Source organism: Syngnathus scovelli, chromosome 16, assembly GCF_024217435.2.
Source record: "Syngnathus scovelli strain Florida chromosome 16, RoL_Ssco_1.2, whole genome shotgun sequence".
In the NCBI taxonomy this organism is placed as follows: Eukaryota; Metazoa; Chordata; class Actinopteri; order Syngnathiformes; family Syngnathidae; genus Syngnathus; species Syngnathus scovelli.
Window position 1 is genome coordinate 6584049 of NC_090862.1, and position 18370 is coordinate 6602418.

An 18370-nucleotide genomic window follows, 5' to 3' on the forward strand; every position below is an offset into this window, starting at 1 on the left:
ATGAGAATAAGAAAGAGCTAAAGTGGAAGCTTAATGAAGAGACAGCTTTATGTAAATGCTGTGCTAACAGGTGCTAATTCTCGCTGAGGCGAATTCTTCTGTGTTTGCGAAACAAATAAATCACACTAAACTGTTAAGGACTTAGAAATTAGGTCGACGTCAGCAAAATGATGACACAATGCGCATTCCCCATTGTGCTAGGCTCGCTAACTAAAGAAACACTAGCATGGAAATGCAGTATTTCCACTTTTTGTTAATGCTAATGCTAGCCGAGATTAACCACAGCTAGCAAATAATAAATATCTCTTAACATCTTTAATCTTCATCTAGCTTCCACTTTTTGTTAATGCTAATGCTAGCAAATAATAAATATCTCTTAACATCTTTAATCTTCATTTATCTTGCTATTTATCCTGGTTGGCATCTTAATAAGCAAAAGTTAAATAAACACATTGGAGCCCGGGATTTTCTACATATTTTGCTATTTTTTCTTTCTCTCTCAATGAAGGATGGAGGTGAAATGCAACTTCTGCTCCCAAGCGGGCCACTGAAGGCGGAGCAGCAAAGGTCTCATCTTGATCCCTGGAGCCCAAACAATTGGATCTCGGCGCGGATAGCCCCAAGGCAAAGCCATCTGCCATAGAAAGGAGAAAGAGAGTCCCATTGTGGGGTCAGCTATTGTGGAATGCCAGCGCGGATTGATGAAGGCTTGGCCGATTCCTTTAAAACGGAGACGACACGGCAGGGGAGGGGAACTCCCTCCCGTTCTGTCCCCACATGACCACGAGACAAGCTGGTAGAATACCTCGCACGACATTCCTGTATGAATCGTCCTGACCTCTGACTCTCAGCAGGTGTTTGTGGTGCTGTCCACTGAGCTCTTCTTTTTAGATGGGGGAGGAGGTGTCAGACAGGGCAGATGTTGCGCGCAAAATCTCCCTGAGGGGAAAGTGTGCCGCCACCGTGGGAAGAGGTCAGGGCAAAAGGGGACGTCCCTGATGACATAGCGCTGGTTGTCACGGCGACAGGCAGCATCACCAAGCCACCTAATAAGAGATTCTTCAGTCTCTCCCTTGGCTTTGATGATTGGTACTTTTTCAATATAGCGCATTTTGACCTCAGAACTAAAACGTTTTGGAGGCCCATCAGGGTACCCTGGGGTACTTTTGAGTTTGGAGTGTGCAAGATCAGATCCTCTGGTTTTATTAGACCATAACGACTCCACCTCCTTCCAAATAAACGTGGGAAATGCTGTAGTTCTTAATCCTAGGGAAATGTTAAAACATTATTAGGACACTTGGGAACTGCTTTAACTTATGACTACCCACCCCCCCCCTCCAAGAAAACCATAATTTCTTTCCTTTTAATTCTTTTTTTCTTGCTTATCAGCCAAAATGCCTGTTTATCTGCATTCGTCTACTGAGAAAACCGTCACATTGGGAAGTTTGTCCAGGATGGCCTAGGGAGACTTGTTTTGAGAGGCTCCAAACACAATAGCACCCAGTCTTCTTTTGTTGTGAAAGCCTCATTGTCCTTCCCTCTGAGGGTTCTTGGATCAACCACAAAGCACCGTTGCGACAATGCTGCCAGGTCAGAGGCTCACCTCTTGGCCCGTGATGGATGCTTTGTATAACATTAGGCGGGTCAGAACCCCGGGTCAAGATGTGAGGGCTTTTTGGAGTGGCAGAATGTGGAAAACTCTTGAACTTTAGTAAGGTCACCATTAGATATGCATCTTGATGCCCGTCGTGTCTTGGCTGAGCTGTTATGGAGGAAGATGAAGGAGGAACACACAAAGCATGATGGGGAACAAACGGTCACTTGAAGTGTACCTAATGTTGTGTCCTGTCACGTGTAGTAGTCACTAATGACCGACAAAGCCGCTGAAGCCATTGTTGCCAAAAACGAAAATGCAGGTATGGTCACGAGCCAGTACAAACAGCCTCATCAGAAAGCAAAACAGGTACGTATCAAAATAACAGAAGCAGGAAAACAGTTCGCCATCCTCCCTGACTCCTCTTTGTCTCTGCAGTATTGACGGAAAAGCTCCCGACTTCCCGGGTCACTGTCTCTGACCTGAATTGGACATCTCCAGGAAGACTCCCTGACGTCTGTGAGGAGCAGAACTTGCCTCGCTTGTGATGGAAAAAGCATCATGGGGCTTCACTTCCCGACCACTTTATAAGGTACATGCATTTATGTGTAACTTGGCCATGGTGTCCCTCAAGGTTCAATTGTAGGTCCTTTTCATTTTAATTTCTGCATGCTCTCTTGGCATAAATTTTGATAACTGAATCATCGGTCCTGAAGCCCAGAGAGAATCTTTCCGTGTACCCAATAACGTCAGGGCTGATTGCAAATTATTGGGGATTCCTTCATGCCACATATTAAAAAGCATAGTTTTGTTAATGCTATTCTTGCACAAGTTTTGTTCCCGTCATCATCTCCTTAAGGGGACAAACAAAGTCCTGGTTGCGAAGAGTTCTTGGAATCTCTCCAAGGTCAAGATCTTTTTAGTGTGTTGGCGTCGACTAGAATAATACAAGGACAAACAGTAACTCCGAACAGAGCCAGCCAACTTTGACCTCCAGCTGCTCTGCTTCCTCTCTGGCCTCCCAGGGTGGGACTCGTCGGGGGCTGCAAAAACTCTCATGTATCTACTGTTCCTACACTCCCCGTCCGCTCTCCGATGACATCTTCAGTTGTAGCCTTAAGTGCCATATTTTTCCACTGGACCCGCGTTCTTGCGTCTGTGACCAAAATAAAAGCAGTACATGAAGATGTTGCAGATGATGGAAGCTTTGACCGAGGATGGCGTGCAATGTGATGCCGTGGCTGGATCCCCTCAGGAAGTGTGCGCAGCAGAGCGAGCAGAGGAAGTTGACTCTGCTGTGATGTTTATGCTGGGCGAGGATGCGACAGAGCAACTTTGATTTGACCCCCCCACCCACACACACACTCCCTCCTTTATTCCATGCGTGTCTCATTAAATCAGTCCCCTTTGTTTTTTCCACTTTGAATGAAAAGCAAACAAGTAGATGCCTCGATAAGAGATGTGCTTAAAGCAAGGTTGATTTATTCCCGCAGCGCTGTTGCGAAAATGAAAAAGCATCTATGTTGTGAACATCTGGTCACGTTAGGAGCTAAAATCAATGCGTGTGTGACTTGAAACAAAAACCCACAGTGTTTTTATTTCTAAAGATCAAACGTGCAGGGAACTGCTAGCTCGCGCGTTAGCATGTTCAGCTAGTAGCATAAAACACGTAGCCAGAACTGTTCCGAATATTTTATGCTATTTAATACTCATTAAACTGATTAAATGAAATAGAATGTGAAGAATTTACAAGTTAAACCTTTTTATTTAAATTCATCGCTCTTTGTAGAGGATAAAAAATATATGCCTGTGTTTATTTATCGTATTTGCATCCCTCTGTTTTAACTGAGATGCTATCTCTTTTGAAGATAAGATTTACTTGTATGACTTCCAATGGGAATTTATGCTTTGTTTTTTCTTCTTTCGGGAATGTTTGGGAATGGTCGTTATCTGTATCATGTTTGACACAAACAGGACCGACCGCTCTGGTTGCCAGGCGCACAATGGCGCACACAGGGTTATCAGCGAACATCTCTCGGGTCAACCGGGGCTACGACCACCATGGAGGGCTCTGAGATCACTCTGAGTTGGTTTTGGTTGAATTTCAAGGCGTCATTTGTTCCTCGCTCTCAAATCAAAAGGAATTTTCATGGTGGATTTGCTCTATTTTTACAATGAATAAGCATCTTTGTGTAATTATGTTGCATTTTTTTGCACACAGTCAAGCTTCTGCACTGACACGGAACGTCACCTTTACCTTCCTCACTGATAGTGCGACTACAAAGGGAACCAAATGACAGTGATGAGGTGAGGTCCTTTCCTTTTCATCTTGTTCGCTCTTTGTGGCCAAACAGGAAGATTGTCTTTTTTTTCCCCCCAGCATTCTATCATTGTGACCATTCAACTTCCTCCCCTTTGTGACCCAACAACAATAGCGCATGAAACATAAACGAAACAGTAAAGTAAGGTTCAAAAAGTATCTGGCTCCATTGTAAAAATAAACATATGGGATAGATGGATGACTTGGATCTAATATTTGATTTCCGGAATTGAGGAATGGTTCTAAAATGTCTCCCTTTACACTTAGGGTGGCCTTTAAGGGTAAAAAAAAAAAAAAAAAAAAGTATTTGGTTTTATTCAACTCTACCATTTGCTTTCTGGGATGTTTTTTTAATTAATCAGACCATTGATTGGTTATGAGAATTCTATCCTGCCAAATATCGTAATCAGCATCGGTGTTAATTGTATAGATCTGTGTTCTGGAACATCTGCCCCATGATAAATTAGATTTCACTGTAATCCGTTAACTGGAATATTCGAAAAGGACTCGCATACAGCTCCGATCGGGTTAATTGGATTTGCTCAATTACAAGCACGCCGATTATCGCCTCCCATCTCAAACCGTCAATGTTCTCATGCAAAAACATCCATAAGCCGCCTTTAAATCAAAGCGCACAGAAGCAGGAGAAACACGATCCGGGCAAGGCGGCGAAAGACGCGGGGATGGATTACGACGGCGTTTCCCATGATCCCGCCACTCTCCGGGGACAGCCGGCCAGTGGCTCCCCTGGCTTGTCATTACCGCCGACGGGAGCCCACAATAGGTCAGGGAGATGAGATAACATTGTGAGTGGCTCGAGCAGCAGGTGAGCGACTCAATGGCTCTGATTAGGTATCTGGGTCCCAGGGTGTAGCGTTGCCTCAGGGCCCTCGGGGGGCCTCGGCCCCACCATCTGCCGGCCCGAATTCCCGCTCAGCGCGCTGGCACAAACTTGTTCTGTTGCTGCCGGGCATTTCTTTGGGGTTTCTTCTGTTACCTTTCATGAGACACTTTGTCACACTTTTAAATATTAGCGCAAAGGTGAAACAAGGGCAACAAAGAAGCACTGCTAGCAGAATTGGGGACGTTTTTTTGTTTGCTGGAATTTTAGTGGAAGAATGTCGGGATTGGGTTGTTGAGTGGCAGGCGCAACCCACCGAGTTAGGCTTGTGGTTAGGGTTTCAGGTCAGGGGTCAGGGCTGCAAGTGAAGTTTGGGTCAGTTAATGAGTGTGACTGAACTGGAAAATCATGAAACTAATTTATCAGCAACTAGCGATGGCTAGGGGCTAGGGGGCGCTATAGCGATTATCACAGTAAATAAAAATAAAACCAGCCACCAATGTGGTGTTTGATTTTGAATTCTGCCCATTTGATTATTTTGCCGTCTCGTCAGCTTTTTACGAATCCGAAATGTGATCTAATAAGAGTAATGCAGACATCTGGAGAAGCATTTTAAATCAGTTAAGACCCGATAACCGTGACTGGCACCTTTTGACCCCTCATGCATAGATCTTGACACGCTGAGTTAGAATACTTCGCGTATGTACGTGTGTGTGTTTGCATCAGTGGACTTTTCGTCGTCAGGCAGAAGAAAAAAAAAGGAGAAATGATGATGACAAGTCCAGATGTGGAGTTACGACCCCACTTGCCACCTCGATGGCCCTAATCTCAAACCCCTGACCCCTGCTGGGCCTACAGAAGGCCCGTGTTTTGATAGCGCTCCGCATGGGCTCACCCCTTTGCATTTGGAGCATGCTGGGGCGTTAGCGGGAATGCTAAGCTAACACGCCACATGATTGAGTGATAGCACGTTGACTGCCCAGTGGAATGTTGGTCCGTTAAAGTAGACAAAAGATTAGGTACATCATCGAAGCACGTCCAGCCTGTGCTGAGAAACACCCCCACAAAAACTCGCTGATAAGCTGCAGCTATGCAAACAAATAGTTGAAACAATAACGTCTTGCATTTATGAAGACATGTTTTGAGGGAGGGCAACCGGACCTTTGCCCTCGAGCAAATACTCTGTGGGAGGATGTGTTCGTGCGGCATGCTGAGTTGTCCGTTATTTGGAGACCTCCCAACCTCCCGCGCCAGGAAAACCCCCGAGTACAAGAGCAGTGTGTAGCCAAAACATTACACTTTAAGTCAATATTTTCCTGGAAGAAGCGGAAGTGGCCATTATGAGCACAAACATAGCTGAACTTAACTACTTTCTCAAGCCATCATTAGCACAGTATTTTCACAATGTCACCTACAGGCAGGTTTATTTTTGGAACTTACTTTCAATTATTCGCCCGATCCACACACAAATAATGCGTTTAGCACATGCAATTAACATGTGTTGCTTACTGAAGCATTTGCATGTGCTTATCGGCAGCCCAGACTTTATTGTGCCTCGGCACGCTTGTCAGTCAGCGTGCACAATAGAAAGGAGGTCACGTGGTCACAGGCAGTGTGCCCTAAGCACAACACAACACATAGGCATTTAAAAGACAACAAAAGCGGACAAGTGACGCATTAACAATGCTGACCTGCATCTTGGAAATAACATTTCATGCCAGTTTAATCCGTTTATTTTCACATGTAGGGTTCAGTTATTTACAGCTCAAACAGAGGTTTTAATTGAACAATTCAGAAAACTAAGTTTAAGAGTTGCTCCAATTTAATCATTTATGGGTATACGTTTATGTAAAATTTATATTTATTTTATTCTATAAATGATCAACAGCTCCTAAAAACAAATAAAAACAAATGTTGGTATTTCGAGAATATTTGAATGAAAATTAGAAATGGTCAAAATATCAACAATGTAAAAGTGATTTGTTTGGACTTCTATTTCATCCAATGCCGTATGTTATTAATGTGTTTTCAGTGTCGTGCTGTTTATCCACCCTTTCCTTTTTCCGAACCGAAAGGTCGATACTTGAAACTTGAGCTTTAAATTTAAAAAGGTGCTCTAGTTCCCTCGTGTGTTCATTGTGAGAACTGTAAGTTATGGCCAAGTCGTTCGATTATGAGGGCATTCTACATGAGATGAAATAGATTGAAAGACCATACATGATGAGGTTAAGGGGTTCATAAAATAGAGGAAATAATTTACCATGAGAACAAGTTTTTCAGTTTTAAAAGTCAAGAGTTCACCCGCTTCATCAGTTTCCCTGGTGGTCTAGTGGTTAGGATTCGGCGCTCTCACCGCCGCGGCCCGGGTTCGATTCCCGGTCAGGGAACGCAGTCTTTTGATTTCCTCGCTTTATGTAGTTAGTTGGTCCATGGAACAGTTTTATCTGATGTAAACAAAACAGTTTGTCGGCACATTCAGTTTCCCTGGTGGTCTAGTGGTTAGGATTCGGCGCTCTCACCGCCGCGGCCCGGGTTCGATTCCCGGTCAGGGAACTTACATTTTGATTTCCTCACTTCGTTCAGTGGTACAGTTTTATCTGACGTCAATAAAACAATTTATAACCTGGACCACCTTCCCTGGTGGTCTAGTGGTTAGGATTCGGCGCTCTCACCGCCGCCGCCCGGGTTCGATTCCCGGTCAGGGAACGTTGTCTTTTGATTTCCTCGCTATTTGTAGCGTTTCTAAGGTAAAATTGTATTTGATGTCCATAAGGCAAGAAATAATATCATACACGCAACGGCTAGTAAGTATAAACGTATAGTATTAATCTGAGTAACTTGACTTCCTCCATCTTCCTAATATATATTCAGTACTAAATATGAGTTGTAAGTAATTGGGACGTTTACAAACATCTCAGCTTTCTTGACAACCCAACTTGAACAAATCTTTGTTGCATTATTGTAAAGACACTATCGGGCCACCCGGGTCAAACCAGCTCAATGATGAATGCTTTTAGCGCCGTCTAGAGGTAATTTATCGCATTGCGGTGTGGTGATAGATTCAGGAACCGTCGGAAAATGCCCAAAAAAGACCGTTGTGGAAATTAAATTAAGGAAATAAAAAACACAGAAAACAAAAAAAAAAGTTAAAAAAGAACAATAAGTAGACAAAACAAGGACAGAAATAAAGAGTACTAACTAAATCCACCATTATTAAAGATGATGGCATATTGCAAAGCTCGTTCACATGAAATGAATACGATTGCATGTATTATAGCTACAAACGCTTTAATCTAGCCCCGTTTAAAACATCATAAAACGTTTATCACGTTAAACTGTCAGCCGGACTTTATAGTGGCCATTTGTCCTCTGGACTTTACACCAGAGGCAGCCTCCTACAACTTTAAGAAATAAATGACTTGTTTTTTCGTTTCTGCAGGAAATCACATGGAGGTGCTCTTGAGCTCACATGACAGTCCGAGCCATGGCCGAAGAGATCAATGAAGGTACAGTATGTGCATTTCTCGCCCCCATCGCTTTCCTCTGCGCTGTTTTGCAAATCATAAACTTTTTCTTTCCCTTTGCTGCGTGCGTAGATCAAGCGTAAAGTTAGCTAAAACGATTCTGTTGGTCGTGTGTTCACACCGTTCAAGTAACCGATGACAACTCTGTGTTTTGAACTTGTATTTTCGTTCCACCTGCATGTTACGTACAAAACGTGTCAAACCGATGAAGATTTGATGCAGTTTTCTTAAAAGTTGACGTTAATTTGGTGCGCTGAAACAGAGAATTACCCTAATAATGCCAATTAATTAATTGATTTTTGAGGCTATTGTATATTACAAAAATAGCCAACTGCAAGATATATGATTTGATATGAGTAAATGAAAGTGAAATAATTTGAGCTGACATGTAAAGGCTGATCATAAAAGTCACAACTGTCACATGGTGAGTCGTGAAATGTTTTTTGATGAGCGTGCAGATTGTGGCAACATGGTGATGGAGTGGTTAGCATGTCTACCACTCAGGACTGAGCTGTGGAATCTGCATGTTGTCATCTTTCTTTCCCGGGAAATGCTGGCTTCCTCCCACACTCCCAAAACATGCTTGTTTGGTTCTTTGAAACCTAAATTGTGAATGCCACCCTAAGAGGTCACGCAGTTCCAAAAACAAATTGATAAATTGTTCCTCTCCAGGCTCAGTTCCTGCCTACTACCGAGAAGTGCACGAAGCCGTCTGCTGCCAGAACGATGAGAAGGTTCAGGTTGAAGTGTTTCAAAGGTTGCTTGAAAGTACCAAACTCTCCAAGGCAGTTCAAACCCAGGTGAGGTGTTTCCAATTTTGACGCAAAAACGCACGATGCTAATTGTTTGTTGAAATGATGGATTTGATGAATATCAGATGATGTCACATGTTTGTTTGTGATGACATGTCAGGTGAGTCACATGAAAGACCTCCCTTATGAATCGAGAAGTTGGAAATAGAAAAACATTCAAACAGGGGTGTGTAGCCTTTTAATACAAAGACAAAAATAACAGATTCAAACTGAAACCTTTATTTTTGCGGCTTTACAGAAGCTTTGTGGCTTTGTGTCCATTCCTGCACAGACGGAATGCAAACCACAGTTAAATTTAGATTGGCGGACTTGTGTGACGCTGATTCGTTTTGTCGCCTAACCGTCTTTGTTTGACCCCGCCAGATTGCAGAAAACGTTTACACAGCCGCCGATGGATTCTTGAGCAAGTTGGCATTTTACAAAGCGCTCGCTTTAATCGCCGTCGCCCAACAAGGGAAGCAACCGAGTCCCAAAGTCCTGGAGAGCTACATTCAAGGTAGATAAGCGTTTGAAAAGTCAATGTTTAGTCGATCGAGTCGTTGGGTCACGCTTCTGTTGCAGAGGTCCCCAAGCCTCAGCTGGGGGAGCCGTGTGAGTTGCGCACGCTGAGGATGCAGCCGGCTCAGCGAGACGCGCTGACGCTGTCCCTGGACCTGGACAGGCTGCTGAAGAGAGACGCGGTCAAGGTGGAGCTCATACCGGAGAAGAAAGGCCTGTTTCTCAAGCATGTGGAGTACATGATCACAAGCCTGGTGAGGAGGAGCGTCCAATCACGGCAGATGAACTTTAAAAAAAAAAAAAACATTGCCTAATTTGACCTTTTTTCCCTCAGCGTTACAAAATGTCCGTTTACCGGCGCTACAGTGACTTTGACGTCTTCCACGAGATCCTGCTTCAGAGATTCGCCTACAGAGTGGTGCCTTCGCTTCCGCCCAAAAGAATGCTCAAAGGAGGTACAAGCTCGCCTCGACGCTCCACATTCCGCCTTCATCAAAACAGGATGCAGATCTTGACAGTTTGAGTGCGACGGAACCTGGTTTTCCTTCCCTCGCTGAGACTTGCGATGTAATCGAAAGTCTTTTGCCGCAGTCCTGATGTCGTTTTCCGAGCGGGATTTCATCGAGGCCAGGAGGCGAGCGCTGGGGAGGTTCCTCAACTTGGTGGCGCTGCATCCTTTCTTCTCAGAGGACGAGCTGGTCAAGACCTTCTTGACCTTCAGCGGCTCTGTATGCCTTTTTTTCCTTTGTGCAAACATGCTGCCTCGGCAAAGCGAGGAGTGATATCGCCACGGCAACTTCCAGTTATTCATTGCCTCCCCTTTTCAACCCACTTTGCAAACAGGATGTCCAGATTAGGCTGCGTGACGCTTACAAAAAAACTGGCGACGAGTTCATAACCAACAGATACGCAACCGTGGCAAAGGTTTGTAAATTTGATCAACTTCCAGTCGACTCTGAGAAGCTCTCACTGTTGCCGCTTTTTCGCCAGGAATTCCTCCCCGCCGACATCCAGGTGCAGTTCACCGTGAGCAGAGAACTCATCAAGAACATCTACAACAACTTCACCAAACTGCGCGAGCACGCCGAGAGGATCGCCGAGCGTTCCAAGGGCAACGCCAATGACCTCCTCATGTTCGGCAGGGAGATCAGGTATTTGGTTACAAAATGAAATATTCCCCGCTTGTACTCAAGTCAACTCCGTCGTCAGCACGTTGAGCTCGGACACGTCGTCGCTCCCGTCGTTGGCATCGTCGCAGAGCACGTGGAGCCGTCTGTGTCACTCCCTCAAAAGTCTCTCGGTGGAGTTCGCCGTGCTCTCGGATAAAGCGGCTCAGCAGGTGCGACTCGGTCTTCCCCCGATCTCATTGCGGCAATCGAAAATTAACGGCGTCTCGCGTAACGCCCTCAGGGCCGACGGGAAGATGACGACGTGGTGGAACAACTCAATCTTTTCCTGGACTTGCTGCAGTCGTACAAAGTAGGTGCTTTCTTCCGCGTTGCTGATCGGGCATTGAAAATAAAATCGCTTGCTCTCCAGGACCTGTGCGAGCGCCACGAGAAGGGCGTGCTTCACGAGCATCAGCGGGCGCTACACAAGTACGGCGTGATGAGAAGGCAGATGATGACCAACACGGTGCAAAGTAAAGAGCACGTGTTGGTAGAGCAGCTGGAATCGCGGATCGTTCAGGTAGGAGTCGAACGTGCTCATGAACCGAGTGCATCAAGGACGCTCATGTTTTTGTTGTTTTCCCTTGATTGCGTTCCTAGCAAGAGAACGCCTTGCAGACCATGGAGTTGCGTAACTACTTTTCGCTCTTCTGCCTTCACCAAGAGACGCAACTCATCTTCACCTATCTGCCCATCACGGCACACATTTTGAGAGCCTTTGTGGACTCGCAGGTGCAAGGACATCGAGAGGTAACGCTTTGCTATTTTATTTTGAAGCTATGCCCAGCTATTTGGAAAACAAACTTTTAACCACCACAAGGTGGCACCAAAACACAGTCTGCAGAGAGATGTACCGTATTTTCCGGACTATAAGGCGTACCTAAAAACCTAAAATGTTCTCAAAAGCCGACAGTGCACCTTATATATGGACCAAATTCTTAAATTTAAACTGGCCTGAAGCATTGTGTCATGAAATCAATCATAAGTGGCCCGCTGAAGACCATGAATCAAAAAGACTATGGAGCATTATTTTGTGATTATAAAGTAATTTGTTGCGTTTGAAGTTGAAATAAAAAAGATAAAATGGAGAATGATTTGATTTGGATTAAAAATCTGACATGATGCATTAACGGTGCGCCTTATAGTCCGGTGCGCCTTATATAAGGACAACGTTTTAAAATGGGCCATTCATTGAAGGTGCGCCTTATAGTCCGGAAAATACGGTAATTGAAATGGTTACGTTGAAGGATTGGCTATTTGTGATGGAAAGGAGATAAAATTAGCTTGGGTTGTCAAAGGAAGTAATTTTATTTTATTTTTTTTCAATTTTAAGATTCAGAGAAATAAGATATGCCTGTCTTTCCAGATGGGCACAGTGTGGAATGAACTGCAACCAAAATTCCGCTCTCTCTTGAGTGAGAACAACGGCTCCAAACCTGCGCTTTAGCAAATGGATCTGTCGTGACGCAAGGACGAAACTGGAAGACAAAAAAAGACCATTTTCCCTACTGCACAGCGCACATTACGTTTAGTTCAAGTGGCGTTTACAACCACTCACTGTTTGAATCTATTAGTTTTGGCCTTTCGACATTTTGGTTGTCAACAAGTATTAGCGTGTCCAAATTAACTTTTACTGCCAACTAGGGAGTAAATCTCCAGGCTGTAAAGGGGACCAAGTTAGCACAGCGGACATTCTTGCCCTTTATGTTCATAAGTTATTGCGTAAGAAGTGGAGGGGCAAAAAAAATTGAGTATATTTTACGTTATTTAAATCCTGGGAATCGTGTTTATTTTTAATCTCAGATTTTTGATACAGATGATACACGTCTTTATTGCCGTGCTCTTTTTTTTTGCTGTCTTGTTTTTTGCAGTTGTTCATTGTTGACATGACGACTCAACCACGTGCTTTGTTTCATAAGCTAATTTAAAGCGCCACAATACACTTACAACACGAGCTGAGCTTTTGATGACACTCCAGATGTGCAATATGGATAGTAGAAATCCCACAAAGCAGGTGAAACCAGTTTCAAAGCTGTTTTGGAACACTTTTTTTTATTCTTATAAAAAATTGACACCTTGTAGAAAGTGATTTGCACATCTTACAAACAATACTGCACAATTTATGGTGGCATTTTATAGGAAATCAGAGATGACTGATGAATCTGTCGATATTTTGCTGTGTTAAACAATAAAATGAAGGAAAATGCCAGATTTGTATTTTTACACATTACTAACGAACCGTTATGTGACTTTTGCTATCAAAAAGGACGATGATAATAGTGCTCGGCAACAACCAGTCACTAGATGGCGCCAAATGCGTGCTGTGTGCAAAAATGACAGGTTAAATTTCCCCAAATAAGTAAATTTGCTGTAAACAAGTAGACAATTGACAAACTATATGCTCACCCCTAATTGTGCTATTATACTATATTTTGGTCCAATATTTTTTGGCATTTTACCAGTATTCATATTTTTCCAGTAATGGCAAAGGCAACTTCTAGAAGACGCTATTTTCCACATCAGCACCTCGGTCTTCTCTGAACAGCAGGCACTGAGGAATGACACCTCCCACACAGCTTCCCATCATCTCACAGCTCATCCACCTCGTCCAGCTTGTAGCTTAGAATAACGTCGTGGCCTTGGAACTGAACGTTGCCCACAAATTTCTTCTTCTGCAGCAGCAGCGGGAACCACAGCTTGTCGTCGGGCCACATTTGCTCAAAAGGGATTTTGTCAGAGTCGAACCAGCGAGGTCTCATTTCTATGGCATGAGAAAGTGAACATTTGATTACTGATCCAAATGAAATGTTTCATGAAACTGGTGATGTGGAAAAGTACCTTCCGTTTCCGTTGGCTCTCCATTGTACGAGTCGGCCCTAAAAATATGGACGTCGAGCAGCTGCGCATCACTGACCATTTCAAATTTGATGTTTCCCACCTTTTCCAGCGTGTCCACTGTGAGGCCGCTTTCTTCAAGGAGTTCCCTGAACCAAAAAAAGAAACATTGGTGTCTTGCAACAGACCCAGTAATATGCAGCAAGAGCAATCTTTTAGAAGAGGATAAAGAATATATGCCTGTCAGTACATTCATATTGTCTGTCTACATGTGTTGCATGTTTATAGTGTCCATGCAAACATCCCCATCTATCCAAAATAAACATACCTCCTTGCTCCTTCCTCGACAGTTTCTCCACTTTGGACTTTCCCACCAAAACCATTCCACCTCCCAGCCCCAAACCCTCGCTTCTTCATGCCCAGTAGCACCCGGCCAGGCTGGACCACCAGAACCAGAGTCAGCAGCTTGGAACTCAACATCCCTCTTGTCTCAAGAAAGGAATCGATCAATTACATCAACCAAAACGTACAACTTGTGTCACTACTTAAAACATCACCTGTTTTGTTTCGGTCCAGCAAACGAGGAATGTGTCACTCGGAAATATAACCGACCAGAAACAAACACGATGGGTTTCTACGTTTAAACAATTCAGAGCCTCAATTATACCCAACCCAAACAGAAAATGAACCACCACTTATACGTTGTATTGATGGAAAACATAAACGCCTATAAAACGGGGTTATTGTCAATTTTAAGCAAGCAAATATGGGTTCGTGGAAACTTTGTTTCAGAGGACACATATAGCCGATGCACGCCATTCAATTGAAAGTTGAGACATGCGCGGTTCAACACGCTTTCTGTCAACACAAGCTGTCATTCACATTTGTCCTTCAAAACATGTTTTATCTTATCCACCGTAGGTTTTTCCATTTATCGTGTCGTCTCCCGAAAAAGAAAAGCAACGCGGAGCATAGGTGGCTCGCTCGTCAGGCGAACGACCCTTACGTCAAAGCTTCACACGCTCTAAACTTTCGCTGCCGGAGCGCCTTCAAGTTGCTGGAGATTGATGACAAATTCCGCCTGTTGCAGCCGGGAATCGGCGTGGTGGACTGCGGGGCGGCGCCCGGAGCCTGGAGCCAGGTGGCCGTGCACCGGGTCAATTCAGCGGGGACAGGTGAGTTCATTGTTGGGGATTGTTAATTACATGAAGCCTTCGTTGTTTAGTTTGGCATGAAATAACCTTGCCTGCTTATAAACTGTACATCAAAACTTTCCAATGATTACGAGAAAGGTCTGGAAAACTACACAAAATGTAAAAACAAAAAAATGTTGAATATGACTGAACAGTACTACTAAGGCAGTGATTGTTTTGCACACCAGAGATGGGACCAAGTCACACATGTGCAAGTCTCAAGTAAGTCTCAAGTCTTAACCTTAAAGTCTCAAGTTTAAGCCCCAAGTCATTTTTTTCTTGGGCAAGTCAAGTCACAGATTATGTCAAGTCAAGTCCTTAAATAGGTCCAGTCAAGTCCAAGTCAAGTCACCTTATTATTGCAGTTTTACCTGCAGAATCTGATCTTACTTGCGCTCCTACCGTGTTATCGATATTATTTTATTAAATGTATGATTAATTATATATTCAAACTGAAAACATAAACTAAATAACACTGAAGTCATTCAAGTCATCGTGTCTCAAGTGAAGTCCTGAGTCTTTAACTTCCAAGTCGAGTCTCAAGTTTTTTTATTTTTTGTCAAGTCACAAGTCATCAAAACAGCGACTCGAGTCCAAGTCACAGTGACTCGAGTCCCCATCTCTGTTGCACACAATTAGAGTTTGCCCACTCGTACCAAACTTCCATTGAAAGTGAATCGCTAGTTTAAAAATAGAATATTTTGCATGCTGTGCCTTGCTTGTATGCATATCCACCTAAAGATAGATGACTCAATGTGTTTTAACTAAAGAGCCAACATCACCCATGGGTACAGTCATCGGTATTGACCTCCTAAACGTAGCACCTCTGGATGGTGCCCACTTTCTGTCAAGCCATGACGTCACTGACCCTGCCACGCACGCCAAGCTGCCCGACTTACTGCCTGGGGGCCGGGCTCATGTCCTCCTCAGCGACATGGCGCCCAACGCCAGCGGCTTTCGGGAGATGGACCACGAGAGGCTCGTGGGTTTGTGCTTGTCACTACTGGACTTGGCCAAGACTATTTTGCGCCCCGGAGGCTCTCTGCTGTGCAAATATTGGGATGGCTCCCTGGCCCATCATCTCCAGGACAAACTTTGTCTCACGTTTGGGAGTGTTCGGAGTTTAAAGCCACATGCGAGTCGCAAAGATTCTGCAGAGAGGTATTTCCTTGCCAGAAACTACAGGAAATCAGTCAGCGGATAGACTTTATTACCTCTACCAAGAAAGGACAAAATAGTTGTAGCCATTTTTTTCATGGCTACAACTTTTGTCTGAATCTTTCGTCCCAAGGATTTCTGATTCAAGTGTGCCTTGTGTTTACATGGTCTTGTCAAACCAAGTGTCACTCTAGATCTGATTCAGATTTGGCATCAAGTGCAATCGTCCAAATCCAGTTGAACATGTTAGGATGTTTCCATGTCCATCTAATCACGTTATATTATCTTGTATTTTAAAAATATGTCTGTAGGACATTTGTTACCAGAAAGGGCACAGTTTGGATCACTTGTCAATTCGCAGATAACAATGATATTGAATGCTATGATTGAAAAAAAATGAAATATCGTTTTTGTGTAATTATTAAAACTAAAATGATTCAAGTAATTTGAAATGGTTACTCATTTTCCGTTTTTATATACTGTAATATTTTTCCCCACATTGATTAGGATACAACTGCACACTGTAAGTTATGAATGAATGAATGAATTATTATTTCGAACATGATTTAAAGAATAAAAACAATAAAAATATAATTATTATATTATTTATTATAAATAAAAGTATTGCATATAGTATACATACTGTGTGTATGGATATGTGAAATAGTTAAGAAAAAGTCCAATTAATTAAAACAAAATGGACATTGATATTTTATAAGTTATTGAAATGGTGGTAGTGTGTGCTTGATAGTCAGGAAAATAGCTTGCAATATTTCACAATTAAAGAAATAAAAAACAAGTACAGTGGTTATGTATGAATGAATATAGATATTGACTCCCAATTTTAGGAAAGACCGACTTTTGAAGACATCGTAGATGCAGTTTACCATTCTCACCAATAGATGGCACTGTTGAAGCGACTGAGAAGCCGCGATCGCCTTGCATCTTTGCAAACAGTTGCAGCAGCGCTGGCTTAGAATGTAACCCTTCCCCAAGAAGCATATGCACCACCGAACCTCCGAGCTGGGCCCACAGTGTTTGTACTGCACTCACACTTTTCTGTTTGCCTTGCAAGGAGCGGAAAAGACATTTAACCACCACCGCTCATGCTAATAATTGGCACCGGCGGCCATGTAGAAATATCTCCCTCTGTCATTGAGAGCTAGTGATGAGGAGCCCTCACATATCGCATGACTAATGGCAAGGAAGGAGCATAGTGGAGGAGCTTGGCACACACACACACAAAGTGTGGCTGCTGTCAGGCAAAAAGGGGAAATATTAGCAGTCTGGTGCACGCTTTGCCTTGAGACACTACATGCGAGTCATTCTTTTGCAATGGCTCTCTCTTTTTGCTTCCTTGGAAACTATTTACCACCACTGGAACTGATGGAAATGATCTGCTCAAGGGTCACAATGTCACTTTTTGATATTTCCATCCATCATCATCAAGTTGGTAGAGGTGAAAGTGACCAATACAGCCTCATTCACAACTCTGCCCCATTTTGAGAGGAAACATTTTAAAAAAAAAAAATGCCACTCTGGAGGTTGATAAGCTTTAAATTAAGCAGGCTGTTGTGTTTGTTGTGCCACAAAAGGCGAAAGGCACCATCGGGAAACGGCTTTTCATGTCCTCAGTGAGGGATTGAATGGCGCTTTGTCAGTGGCAACATAATGCAGAGTCACGCCATTGTTGCCTGCGCATTCAGAATTCAAATGGACTTTTTAGCTGGATGTGTGCTTCCTCAAAAATCTGCAATATTTCCTTGACACCAGTTACTACTTTTTAATTATTATCTTATGGCATCTTAATGTTTAAAAGTAAGAGAGAGCGAATAAAAAATTAAATTAAATCCAACTAGGTGAGTTTGAGTAGCTCAATTTAAAAAAAACATGAATCATTTTCTGATGTCATGTTACTTGACTCATCGCTTTCACCCAAAAGCGTTTGGCCTGACCTGGATTGATTTTCAAACTAGCGCTGCACATTTTCTTAAAGTTTCCCACACCGGCGTTCTTTGAAATACACCGCCCACTAAAGTGCAGTTTTAAGACGGCACCGGTAGCTTTGTAGTATATTTTGCTTCGGTGCTGAAAGCTAATGGTAAGTAGGAAGCGGCCGCACGGGTAAAATACACGCCTCATATTTACGGCAGCTCAATAATATTGACGCTCTGTCTGCAACTCGCTGCGTTGATTAACTCACTTCATTCAGATCTACTCTCAGGGGCTTGTTTCCGTCCCGACTGCAATCGATGGCCTTTCTGTTTGTTAAGCAGTCACGTGACTTCCACTTCCTCCTGAGCAGTAGTAACATCATCATATGCTCCATTGCTACAGCAAAAAAAAAAAAAAAAAGGGATCAAATCACATTAAAGTATAAAAAGTCCGATTCCCATGACGTTCCCTAATGATACTTTTCTTTTCGG

General features: G+C 43.4%; 3 protein-coding genes and 3 non-coding genes across 9 annotated transcripts in view; 5 read left to right on the top strand and 1 right to left on the bottom strand.

Moving 5' to 3' along the window:
• Window positions 1-1367: 1367 nt before the first annotated feature.
• snx8a (sorting nexin 8a) lies at window positions 1368-12965 on the top strand. The gene is made up of 16 exons (XM_049745511.2): window positions 1368-1963; window positions 2033-2186; window positions 3816-3901; window positions 8195-8261; window positions 8952-9079; window positions 9455-9587; window positions 9653-9843; window positions 9924-10044; window positions 10181-10317; window positions 10433-10513; window positions 10580-10740; window positions 10799-10928; window positions 11000-11068; window positions 11129-11278; window positions 11359-11508; window positions 12125-12965. The coding sequence occupies exons 4-16, from the start codon at window positions 8225-8227 to the stop codon at window positions 12203-12205; spliced, it is 1569 nt and encodes a 522-aa protein (XP_049601468.1). The 5' UTR covers window positions 1368-1963; window positions 2033-2186; window positions 3816-3901; window positions 8195-8224; the 3' UTR covers window positions 12206-12965.
• trnae-cuc (transfer RNA glutamic acid (anticodon CUC)) lies at window positions 7071-7142 on the top strand. Its single transcript has one exon. It is a non-coding gene; the product is annotated as a tRNA-Glu (tRNA).
• On the top strand, window positions 7237-7308 carry trnae-cuc (transfer RNA glutamic acid (anticodon CUC)). Its single transcript has one exon. It is a non-coding gene; the product is annotated as a tRNA-Glu (tRNA).
• trnae-cuc (transfer RNA glutamic acid (anticodon CUC)) lies at window positions 7390-7461 on the top strand. Its single transcript has one exon. It is a non-coding gene; the product is annotated as a tRNA-Glu (tRNA).
• nudt1 (nudix (nucleoside diphosphate linked moiety X)-type motif 1) lies at window positions 12783-14291 on the bottom strand. Of its 3 annotated transcripts, none has more exons than XM_049745650.2 (4): window positions 14151-14291; window positions 13922-14077; window positions 13597-13742; window positions 12783-13519 (listed from the first exon to the last, which is right to left on the bottom strand). In XM_049745650.2, exons 2-4 carry the CDS (start codon window positions 14071-14073, stop codon window positions 13347-13349), a joined length of 471 nt encoding a protein of 156 aa, XP_049601607.1. In that variant the 5' UTR covers window positions 14074-14077; window positions 14151-14291; the 3' UTR covers window positions 12783-13346. The 3 variants fall into 3 exon arrangements, with proteins under 3 accessions (XP_049601607.1, XP_049601608.1, XP_068509423.1); XM_049745651.2 differs by lacking the exon at window positions 14151-14291 and having other exon boundaries at window positions 13597-13634; window positions 13697-13742; window positions 13922-14024; XM_068653322.1 differs by having other exon boundaries at window positions 13922-14199.
• Window positions 14292-14380: 89 nt separating this feature from the next.
• mrm2 (mitochondrial rRNA methyltransferase 2) overlaps window positions 14381-18370 on the top strand; it is a 98693-nt gene continuing 94703 nt past the window's right edge. Inside the window, exons 1-2 of one of the 2 annotated variants that reach the window (XM_049745611.2) lie at window positions 14389-14768; window positions 15557-16396. In XM_049745611.2, coding sequence (XP_049601568.1) covers window positions 14402-14768; window positions 15557-15990 — 801 coding nt within the window. In that variant the 5' untranslated portion in view covers window positions 14389-14401 and the 3' untranslated portion in view covers window positions 15991-16396. Of the gene's footprint in view, window positions 14769-15556; window positions 16397-18370 lie in introns of those variants that run through there. The other variant, XM_049745610.2, reaches the window with a different exon arrangement.